This window comes from Neltuma alba, unplaced genomic scaffold, assembly GCF_004799145.2.
Source record: "Neltuma alba isolate B1F8T4 unplaced genomic scaffold, ASM479914v2 tig00011219_pilon, whole genome shotgun sequence".
NCBI lineage: Eukaryota > Viridiplantae > Streptophyta > Magnoliopsida > Fabales > Fabaceae > Neltuma > Neltuma alba.
In genome coordinates, this window is record NW_021635942.1 from 15,403 (window position 1) to 27,006 (window position 11,604).

General features: G+C 32.0%; 2 protein-coding genes across 4 annotated transcripts; one reads left to right on the top strand and one right to left on the bottom strand.

The window, feature by feature from the left end:
- Positions 1 to 4,524: 4,524 nt before the first annotated feature.
- Positions 4,525 to 7,797, top strand: LOC114762561 (E3 ubiquitin-protein ligase RMA1H1-like). Of its 3 annotated transcripts, XM_028952062.1 has the most exons (3): positions 4,525 to 4,690; positions 5,913 to 5,980; positions 6,777 to 7,797. In XM_028952062.1, the coding sequence occupies exon 3, from the start codon at positions 6,814 to 6,816 to the stop codon at positions 7,609 to 7,611; it is 798 nt and encodes a 265-aa protein (XP_028807895.1). In that variant the 5' UTR covers positions 4,525 to 4,690; positions 5,913 to 5,980; positions 6,777 to 6,813; the 3' UTR covers positions 7,612 to 7,797. The 3 variants fall into 3 exon arrangements, with proteins under 3 accessions (XP_028807895.1, XP_028807896.1, XP_028807894.1); XM_028952063.1 differs by lacking the exon at positions 5,913 to 5,980 and having other exon boundaries at positions 4,525 to 4,694; positions 6,783 to 7,797; XM_028952061.1 differs by lacking the exon at positions 5,913 to 5,980.
- A 1,707-nt stretch (positions 7,798 to 9,504) lies between these two features.
- Positions 9,505 to 11,150, bottom strand: LOC114762569 (pentatricopeptide repeat-containing protein At2g20710, mitochondrial-like). The gene is made up of 2 exons (XM_028952075.1): positions 10,884 to 11,150; positions 9,505 to 10,461 (listed from the first exon to the last, which is right to left on the bottom strand). Exons 1-2 carry the CDS (start codon positions 11,148 to 11,150, stop codon positions 9,505 to 9,507), a joined length of 1,224 nt encoding a protein of 407 aa, XP_028807908.1.
- Between the last annotated feature and the right edge of the window lie 454 nt (positions 11,151 to 11,604).

The following is an 11,604-nucleotide window of genomic DNA, read 5'->3' on the forward strand; positions in this document are numbered from 1 at the left end:
CTTCTCAATTAATGATGAAATCGGAAGCGGTCGTTTTGTTAAATGTTGAAGCCACCTTGCTCATGTCTTCTGTATGTTTGAGCCACAGCAACAAAAAATTTAAACTGCATTGATTTTCTCTTAAAATATAACAGTTTTTAAAATTTATTCCTGTTTATTAATATATATACATTTTAAAATAATACTAGTAACTATCTATACTATAATAAATAAATGACAAAATATTACATTAATGTCAAAAGTTTAATAAGGCGACTTGTATATAGAATCAAGAAAATTTTTCTTCTACCTTATAAATAGGACACTTCTAACATAGTTTGCACATATTAAGAGAAACCTTACATTGCATTAAATCTTTTTTAAAATTTAACAACTTTTTAATTTCAGCTGTATTTAATATATACGCTTTTCAAAAACATAATCATTTATAATAAATGAAAAATAAAAGAGTATATTGATATAAAAAATTTAATGAGGTAATTTATAAATAAAACTAAGAAAAACTTTATCTCTACATTATAAATAGGATGAGAGGAGTATTATTTTTATTACTTAAAATTTGATTTTATTTTGATCCTAAATCAATAATTAGTTATGAATGTGGCTTAAAACAAAAAAAGTAATGGAACTTTTATTACATTGAGATAAAATTGATTCATTATTTTGTGCCTGTGTCATGTTGATGTTAAAGCGAAAGAGCGTATACATTTTTTTTCCTTGAAGTATTGAACGAATTTTGGGAATATATCATCACGTTTCTATCGCACATATGGCACTCCTCCAATGCTTACTAAATGTAAGATATTTAATATAAAAACTAGTTTATCTTTTAATTTGATTTTAAACATAAGATTATAATTTATTTTATTTTTTATATTTATCTATTTGTTTTAAAATAATCTTTGTAGCAGTTGTATATATTAAAAGTTTAATCAAATAGTAGCTTTAACTAATATATTATTAGCAAAAGTATTTTACGTAAGACAATATCTAATTATTACATATTACTAACTGAATAAATTTTCTTAATTCACTTAAATTAACCAATTAACTCTTATATTAAAAACTGAAAATAATATTTTGTAATAAAATATTTATTATAAAATATATCTTATATTTAAAATAAAAATACAGTCTAACGTGTCATAAACTTTGTATTATATAGTACATGTATTAAATATTCACTTTGTACGAAAACGAAACGTAAGTCAGATTGAATGCGACGTTCAGAATATGGGGCCACGCCAGCGTATTAAATGCACGAAAGGTGGTACGTCCATGTAAATTTATGATTCCTGCGTACCCGTTTATTAAATTTAACCTGTTTTATTAAAAATAGGGAAAAAAATTAAATTCATTAACTTTGTTTTCAAATTTATTATTCTTTAACTTTGCCTTTATTAACCATACATACTGTAGAAATTAAATAAAAATTTAATATAATCTTTACTCTTGATCTTAATATTTCAAGTTACAAATCACAGGTTTTGATCTTTCAAAGAACAAAATAAACCAAGTTTATATTGGATTAAGGAGAATGATACTTAAAAAGAAAAAAATTTGAGGAACTAAAATTTAAAATTTAAAATTTGAGGAATATCAAAATAAAAATAAACTTGAAAGACCAAAATTTGTATTAACCCATTGATATTTAATAAGGGCTAAAAAGGACAACTAATAACAAAAAAAAGACTCTTATAATTATGACAAAAAATTTATTCTGTTTACATAAGCACTTCTTCTTGTCCTTTTTATAAAACCTTTTTTAGAAAAAAAAATTGATCTTTTTTATAGGACCCTCTCATAATTTCAATGAGTATTAAATATTTTTCACACACACACACACACATATATATATATTCATATTTAATAAAAATAATACTCCTCCGGTCCTAATTATAAGACCCAATTGACTTATTTGAGGAAATTAAGGAAGTAAGTTAAGTTGGTTATTTATAATAAATAAGTGTTGTTATTCCTAAAATATCCTTGCTAATTAAGTATATTGGCTAAAACTATCATTATTAGAAGGATTATCTTGGAAAAAAATGCATAAATATAAGAGACAAAATGGATTGGGTCTTATAATTAGGACCAAATAAAAAGTCAAATTGGGTCTTATAATAAGGACCGGAGGAGTAATAAAATAAAAATTAATATGACATTAGAATTTATTATATTGGAAATGCAAATAAAGACTCTTTTTTTTGGACCGAAATGCAAATATAGACTTTAAAAAGGTTTCTCATACACTTGAAAAGAAGAAGAAAAGACGGCTTATGCCTTTTCATTCACGCACAATATTCATCTCAGTATGTCTATATATATGTGGGTGTGTGATTAGACAGGCTATGTAAACTAAATAATTAACAGCGTACCGGTAGTATGATCATCGGCAAAATGTGAATGTCTGACGGCATCTACCTGGAACTTGAGAGATTGACTCAGAAATTTAATTCCGTCACTTATTGGATATTAATATTTTCACTCTTTAATATAAGGTATAATTAATTAATTTTTTGATATCAATCTAATTAGTTAATTTAGATGGATTAAGAATGTTAAATAAATTATTTAGTTATAACATATATTACACGATCTCTTTAAAATATTTATATGTATTGATATATGAAAAAATAATAAATATAAGTATTATAAATAATTTATTTAGTTTCATTAATCTTGTCATATGAGTTACAAGAGGTTTATGTTAAGAACCTAATGTAGTATTTTTAAATGATCCAAGAATTCCATGTTGGCAAAAAAAAAGAATTTCAATTTCAAATTTTCAATTTTTTTTTTTCCCGTGAGATCTCATTCAAATGACCAACGGACTGGTCATCCGGTGACGTTTATTTTAAGCTATTTATTTATTCATTTCCACCGATTATCTCTGATTTCTAGAAGGTACGGCTGCGTTTATGGGGGTGGGAGTCTGGGAGCCACGTTTTGCGCATTCCCCGCAAAGAGCTTCCGCGTCAAGGTTTAGCAAGTAATTAATATTTCTGTTAATATTTCTTCCACAGTTAGTAATAAATTTAGTTTTGATTCTAAGTATAAAATAATCTTAATTTATTTTATTTATTAATTTTTTTAATGCTAAATTATTTAGCCTATAAATTGATATATAATTTATGTTACTTATAGGCAATTTAGGAAAATCATATCAATTTTTTTTAAAATTAAATAGTTTATTTAGTTTTTTAACCTTCTCAAAATAATTAAGTACTTTTTATATTAAAAATTAGATGTGTAGCTTTTAGTTGACTTGCTTCATCTCTTTTTCATTCTCGACCTTGTCATAATGAGTTTGGATTCTAAATTACTACCTCCAGTTCTAAATATAAGAGTTGATTGACTAATTTGAGTACATTAAAAAAATAAGTTGAGTTAGTTATTTTTAATAAATAGGTGTTGTCTTTCATAAAATACCTTTGCTAATCAAGTTTATTAGTTATAACTACTATTATTACAAGGACTACTTTAAAAAAATGGATAAACATAAAAGATAAAGTTGATTGAAATATTATATTTAGGACAAAAATAAAAGTCAAACGAAATTTTATATTAAAAACTAGAGGTAATATTAAATTATTATTTGTAGATTTATGCTCAATTAGTATTTTTATAATACATACATTTTAAAAACTGACTTCAGTTAAAATTTTCATATAGTTGAAAGAGGATTTATGTTCAATTAATATTTTACAATACTGTGTTGATGTAGGAAAGTGAAAAACTTCCGTTGGCCAAAAAAAAAAGAAAAAGAAGAAAGAAAATAAGAACCCCTTTTAGGATGGATGTGATGTGGATAAAATAAACAAAACTAATGCATTTTGATTTTAAATACAAGATGTTAGTTTTTTATTTTCATATATATATTATTTTAAAGCTAATTTATTTAACTTATAAATTAATATATAAATTAATATTATATATGAGTATTTTAGAGATATTATGTCTTATTTATTATAATTAAACAATTTATTTACCTTAAAAAATGGAGGAACAAATTATAATCTTGTCAGTTGTCACTCTATATTTTTGATATATCATAAAACAACTTCAAACAGTGATCAGTGATGTATCCTAACTTCATCCCTTAAAACAGAAGTTAGAAAGGATCTTGGCCATATGAAGGAAAAATTAAAAAAAAAGGAGCTTGGGTCTTCCTTTTCTTTGTATATATTTTATTCAATAAATCGACATAATTATATTATAATTGTTTGGCCAACTTATGATTTTATCAGATTTCCCAAAATCATGTCACAAAAAATTTAAAACTAAACTCACCTGATACATGCCATGTAAATAAAGGAGGCTCCCATATGGCCTTGTGTCCCTTTCTCTCTCAGTCCCTCTGAATTGGCTTCACAGGCCACAGTATCCTATTCTGCCCATAACCACACCTGCCACTCCGTTAAAGATCCAAACTTGATGTTATAAGCCATGCGCAAATAATAAAATTATTAAAGCACACAAATGCATAATATTCAAAATTAAACCGTGTAGTTGAGTAGGTTGCCCATTCTGGCCGTCTCCTTTAATTCTTATTTTATTCTTCCGTTTGCCTGGTTCACTCTTCATCTTCTCTTTCTCCCTCATTCCTGCGGGTCAGTCTTCGAAGCTTCTGCCTTTCTTTTGATTTCAGAGCTTGCAGCCTTCGACTAAACTCCTTCCCAATCAGTCTGTAAGTATTCAGAATCCTTTCTCTGCCTCTGTCATTGAGATACAAAGTCAGAAGTGTAATTTGATTGTAACTTTTTCTTCTATGCCTCCCTTGTTTGCTCATCCTTTTGGGTTCATATGGATGTCGAAATTTTGAATCAAGAAATTGTTCTTCTCTCGTTATTTTCGTAGAAAGCTTAGTCTTTAATGGAAAGAAACAATCCACTGCATTCTGATCCAGTTTCCCCCCTGTTTCCCATTAAAGTCTAAAGCTTGCCGAGCTAATAAGTTTGGTCGCGTTTATATGGCAAAATTTTTCTGGACCAGTTGCCTAAGATTGATGCTTTTTCCTTCCTTCCTTTCCAGGGTATGGTCAGATACTTGTTCTTGGAGTTTGAAAATCTCTCTACCAATTTGATTCTGTTCAGGGAATAGTAACTATATTCTGGGTTCTATCGGGTTCATTTTCAATACTATGGAAATTCAAACCGGCCCGGCCCTTCTCCTTTAATATGCAGGCTTCTGATTTTCCCCACCCCTATTTTCTGTAAAAATGATATTTAGAAGTTATTTTTGGAGGTAAAGCATAGGAGATCCTGAATATGTCGATCATATCAATTTTTCTCTACTCAAATTCATTTGTTGGCGAAAGTTTTCATTCTGGCGATATGAGAAAGATTATGCAGGTGATGAATAACTGGATATTGATAATTAATGAAGACTTAGTTAATCCTGAAGGTAGATTGATAAAATACGTCTTTTTAATTCGTGGAAGAATTTGAAAGTTTTGTTGTGCTTAATTTTCGAGTTCTTTCCAGACGGTTTAGATTCAACAGCGTCCTTTGAGTTTGTTGTGAGCTTAAATTTTCAATACACTGGATTCTAATTCTAGGATTACACTATCTTGAAGAGAAGTCACGTTAGTTGATTGAAGATTGAGCTATACATATTCTTTCCTAGAAGATATCTAGGAAGTTAATGGTCCCAATTGGAACTTATGAGCCTTTAATGAAAACTAGTTCGGTGAATGCCTTATTCTCTTGCTAATGCATGATGAGGACGAATCCTAATATTGATGAGATTGTGGCCATTGATTTCTTTTGACATGACTGGTTTCTTTTCTTAGAGCGAGTTGGTATATACATTTGTCTAGTTCCTCTCTGTTTATAAAACTTCTCTTCCGCTCATAATTGTTTCTCATACAACATACTTACCTCTGGGGTTTGTAAACTGAACTTTATTAGGTAGATTTTCTCATTGCAGCTTCATCCTTGAAACTATTTGGGTGGTTTGGTTAGGCAGTAAGTTTGAGGTGGGTCCTCCATCCCTTGTAATGGCAATCAAATAAATGTAAATCTTGACTATGTAACCAACATATTTAATGTCTGTAATATTTCTTGTTCTTATAATTGTGGACAAAAACAAATAATAGACTCTACTCAATGAATTGGATCCTGCATACACTGGCGTTATTTATTGCATGAAACGGCAAAATTTTAGTTAGGCGACCTTGAGATTTGAATTGACTGGTGGTTTAATTTGAAGCTCATAGTGCTTGTCTTCAAACAACTTTAGCATCAGTATGGTTAGATCATGTTTGCCAACTCTTCACTTGTCGAGGAACAGTGAAGCCCTATTAATTTCTTTAGTTGTCATCCGTGCAGCTTAATTTTTATGTAGGTCAGCGGTGCTGTAATATTACAATTCAAACATTTAGGTTTCCTCACATTAGCTTTATTTCTTTTTCTTTTTTTTAAATATTGAGCACTAATTTTGTGGAAAGTTGTACTCAAAATGGCCAATTGTGAATGGCCCATTCTATAATGATTGAAAATGAGCAAAGGTTTGGACCTCTGTTTATTCACCTTTGTCAATTCTATAGTTCAACTCTTAAAACTCATATGCTCCGTCAATGGTGTATACACCAGCTTACGTGTCTTTGTTAAGCCATCTTTCCCCGCTAGAAAGAAACTAAATGCTATATCTTGGTTCGAAATTTGTTGATTAATTTTTAAGCATTTTAGCTGACACTATAATTATGAATGTTCGGTTATTCTGTTATCAGAGACACTCATGATTCTTACGTTGTATATACTTGTGCTTTTCAGATTTAGACATCCAAAATATCACATTGTAAATCCGAAAATGGCTGCCCTAGATCAGTATTTTGAGGAGGCTTTGCCCCACACCGATTCCTTTGGTGAAGATAACTCTTATTCAGAAAAATGGGAATCTGGTACAGATTCCATTGCAGACTCTGATGGAAATGACTCTGATGGCTTTGATTGCAATATCTGCTTTGACTGTGTGCAAGATCCAGTGGTCACTCTTTGTGGTCATCTCTACTGCTGGCCATGCATTTACAAATGGCTTCATTTTCACAATCTCTCCAACCAAGAAAATGGCGAAGAACAGAGTCCACAGTGTCCGGTATGCAAAACAGAAGTTTCCCAATCCTCGCTGGTTCCACTCTATGGCAGAGGCCAGACCACAAAACCTTCCAAAGGCAAGTCCCACCATGTGGGGAGTATGATCCCACAAAGACCACATGGACCTTTGTCTCTGGTTGATCCTCGAAGACCATTTAATGCTAGTACTAGTGCAGTTCCACAACCGTCTTCCCAATTCTATCATGGTCATTATCCTTATTATCATCCTCAACAGTTCAACTCAATTTCAAGCAGTTCCAACTCAGGAATGCTTGGCATGGATGGCGCACTAAGAAACGCATTTGATTCAAGAATTGGTGTGTTTGGTGAGATGGTATATGCGAGAGTGTTTGGGAACCAGGTGACAAACGTATACGCTTACCCTGATACATATAATCTGGCAGTGAACAGTAATCCAAGGATCAGAAGGCATTTGATGCAAGCTGATAAGCAACTGAATAGAATCTGCTTTTTCCTGCTTTGTTCTTTAGTTTTGTGTCTTCTCTTATTCTGACAGCTATTTTATTTCTCCTAGTGTAATGCATACGTCTCTGTAAAGAATATATATATTTATATAAACACGCATCAATCGGATCCAGCCTTTTGTATCATATTTGAGAGTTGCATGTGAACGCTGAAATATATTATACTTGTGGGAAGTTCTATGTTTTAATATAAAAAAGTGAACTATTTGTGTATCCTTGTATGGGATCTGAATATTTACACCTCAATTTCTTTTAGCTATAAAACAATGAAGAGAACGAAGATTAAAGTTATTCTTATCCAACTTGCATGATTAGGTATAATTATGTGTGGGGGTCGAGGCTTGCGAAGACCCCCACAAACAGAGACTTGGATTCTGCCATACTATTGGTTGCTTCGCCTGATTTTCTTGGTGCTGTGGACTTTCTGGGCTTATTTCTTGGACTGTGTTTTGGCTCGATTGCTAAGCTACAGAAACATGTTCGTTTTCTTTTGAGAACATGATGGAATTGGAAAAACAGAAAGTAGGTCCCAGATGAGTCAGGTAGAAAGTTAAGGATATCAAAGGAAACCTGTGTGTGGACAAAATTACGTTGTTAAGTGTAGTTGATGGCGACGGGGGACCTGCTAGTGCGGATAAGAATCACATGGGGCATGGCAAAGACCAAGAAGATTGAATGATCCGCAGATAATGTTTCGTGGCTTTTGCAGAGTTGAGATGTAAATTTGTATTAATTTTTTTTTTTCAAAAGTGCTAGACATTCGGAAATATTTTTAGTTACAGATTTATTTAAAAATTTAAAATCATGACAATTTTATTTCTTACTATTAAAAAATTAATATTAAGTGTTAAAATAGTAATATTAACTGTTTAATAAGAGGAGGCAAAATTATTATGATTTTAACTATTTGAAACAAATTTGTATTCAAAATTTTTTCAAGTATCTAACACTCCTAAGTGAAAATTTCAGAACAAATTTACACATTAATCCAACAAATATCCTTTACAGTTTATTTTTTTGAAATTGAAATTCATTTGAGATCTAAGAATATAAAATAAATTTTAGAGGATGGAATTAAATTGAAGGAACTGAAGTTCAATAAATTTATTTTTATCGAGTTTTGTTACCATGGTTTCTATTGGATTTTAAACTTAATATTTGAGTTTATTCTCACTCACCCCGCACGGCAATATTATTTTTTTTTCAGCCAACACCCAAACGGCCATATTGAAATTAACTATTACTAAGTTATTTAATTTCTTCCCCATAAAATCATTTTTTAAATGTCTTAAGAGACTAATGCAACCTAAGAATGTATCACTTGCCACTATTTAGATTGATGCCTGGCTTTCTCTCGTAGCGGCCAATCATAGTCTTCAGGAGTTGAAAGAGAACCCTTGTTAACCCTTGTTTATGTCTCATTCTGAAGCCTTCACAAGAACCATGGCCATAGCTAGCAGGAAGCATTTCAATCTTCAGTTTTCTCCGTACTTCCACTTGGTCAGAGGACAAAGGCACGCTTTATCAGAACCCTCAATTTGTAACTTGCAAGCAAGGGAACAACGGATCGAGCAAAATTCATAAAACGACATGCATCAGCTGCTTCTAATATATTATAGCACACCAACAGGCAATAGAAGCCTTGTGCTCGAGAACTTAGGTGTCTTCTCTCTCATCATCTGGAGGTTGATATTTTCTATCTAACAGAAAATGTTGTTCCATGATAGCATCTGGGTTGTCATTTTGAATGTAATCAAATAATCTATCATAGGTACCCACGGTTATAATGCCTCTTTGTCTACATAAATTTATAAGGTCACCAGCATATTCTGAATCGCCCTTCTCTTTCAAGTGCTTAATGCAAGCAGACAAAGTAAACGGGTTAAGCCTTGATACAGGTCGATCTGCCATTATTGCTTTCTTCACCATTTCCAGAGCTTTTTCCATATCATTCTGTTCCTTATATGCATTGGCAAAATGGCAAAATGAGCCCATGTTGTTCCCTCTGGTTTCATCCCAAGCTTCAAATACCTACTTATCAATGCTTCAGCCTTATCCAAAAGACCTTTCTTACAATAAGCACCGATAAGCATATTAGGAATCCTCATATCAGAACAAGTATTATCAGATTCCCATTCCTCCAGAATTCTCTCAGCACCATCAATGTCATCCAACTTCAATAATGAGCCTATCATAGAGACGTAAACAGAATTACGTGAACGCCCCAAGTTCTTACACATACTACAAACACGATAAACCTCTTGTTTGTTGCCGATGGCAGCATACATATTAAGAAGAGTTTCATAGGCAATCCTCCTTGTCCTTGAGCTTTCATTGATGAGATGCTCCGATCTCTTCAGCATTTGTAAGGCCTTTTCAGAAAGCCCAGCTTTTATATAAGCCTTTGCAGGAAGGGCATATGTATGCCAGTCCACTGCTGCTCCATTAGCTTCCATTTGCAACAGAAACTTCTCCATGCCCTCAATGTCTAAGGTTTTCGCATATGCATTCAACCGAATGCTGTAACTATATCTGTCACAGATGCGCTTCTCTTTCATTTCTTCCATCAAAGTTTCCAATTCCTCGTATTTACCCAACCGACAATAAAGGCTTAACATGACATTATAAGTCAGTACACTAATCGAACTGCACTGTTGAATTTTCTGCATGATTGCCTCTGCTTTCTCTACATATCCATGCTCTGCATAGCAGTTCAGAAGAGCACAGTAGACCTTGGAGACTTTTGAAGTTTCTGGAATGCTGGAAAAATATCTCTCTGCTTCATCTAGCCCATGGACTTTTGATTTCAAGTCAAGCTGTATAGCAATATCTGCAGTGGGTAATTGGTTGTTCATCTCATTGCTCATCCATTCCGACACCTGAGACGAAAAAGATTATTCCTTAATTTGTAGTTTTAAAGTGTCAAGCTTGAGCAGAAAATTGCCTTCTATCCAAAATAAGGAAGCTTTGAAGATCAAAACTTAGAATTGGTGACATAAATGCACACCATCAGGGTATTGCATTTACAGACACAATACTTTTGGATTAGCGCATTACATTTACCAGCATAGTCTTGTTACCAAATGGCAATATTTTTTCTAGAGCAAGTGATCAGCGCCAGGCAACCGCTTGATTTGAATCAATATTTTCTTAATATTACATTGCACATAGTCCCCTTCCAATTTTATTTTTCTTTACTCTTCAGAAATCAGCAATTTGCCAGAATCTTACTAAATTAAAATGGGCATTTAATACTTAATCTCTATACTAGTTTCGAGGCCTCCCAATGGAAAAGTATTACCTGAAGGGCATGAGAGAAGCGACGATACTTTCGGAGCTGCTTGATTATCTTGTGGAGTTCCGATCGCTTGACCGGTCTGCCTTCTTCAACCCATTGGTCGAGCAAACAGGCCATGGAGATATTGGGGTCTCCAGACCTCGAAATGCGAAGGTACAGAGAGTCAATATGAGGGGAAAAACGAATCACAGGTCGGGTCGAGATAAAAAGAGACCCTAAAACCCGTGAGTCGCGGCATAGATTCCATGGGGAGCGAATGAGCAGCATCATGCTTTGCTCTTTCAGTATCTTCTAGGTTTTACAGGGGTTTAAGGGGGACAAAGCAAACCAGCAACACGCACTTGGGCGAGGCGACTTGGAATTGGGGCAAAATCCTCGATTACCATTTTATGAGAACTAAGAACTTAAATTTTATTAATTTTAACTTAAAGTTTAATTAATTTTTTAATTTTATTTTTTGTTAAAATGTTTTTATTTAATATATATACTCTATATTTTAATATTTTATTTCTGTAAACAATAAATGAAAGGTATCATTATACTTTGAAATAAAAAATTTATCATATGATCTATAAATAGGAAAAAAAAAACCCATTGCATTATAAATAGGAAAAATCTAAAAAAAATTGCATTTTAAAATCTTAAATTAGTTTTGTTTACTATATTTTAATAGCAACTGACTATATTTAAAAAGGAAATGACAACACATTTTTATACTAATTTT

What these genes read in the sequence shown, in the direction of transcription:
- LOC114762561 (XM_028952063.1), top strand. Translation starts at nt 6,814, where the DNA reads ATGGCTGCCCTAGATCAGTATTTTGAGGAGGCTTTGCCCCACACCGAT.
- LOC114762569 (XM_028952075.1), bottom strand. Translation starts at nt 11,150, where the DNA reads ATGATGCTGCTCATTCGCTCCCCATGGAATCTATGCCGCGACTCACGG. An exon ending in GCTTCTCTCATGCCCTTCAG is followed by an intron (nt 10,462 to 10,883) that starts GTAATACTTTTC and finishes TTTTCGTCTCAG; the next exon opens with GTGTCGGAATGGATGAGCAA.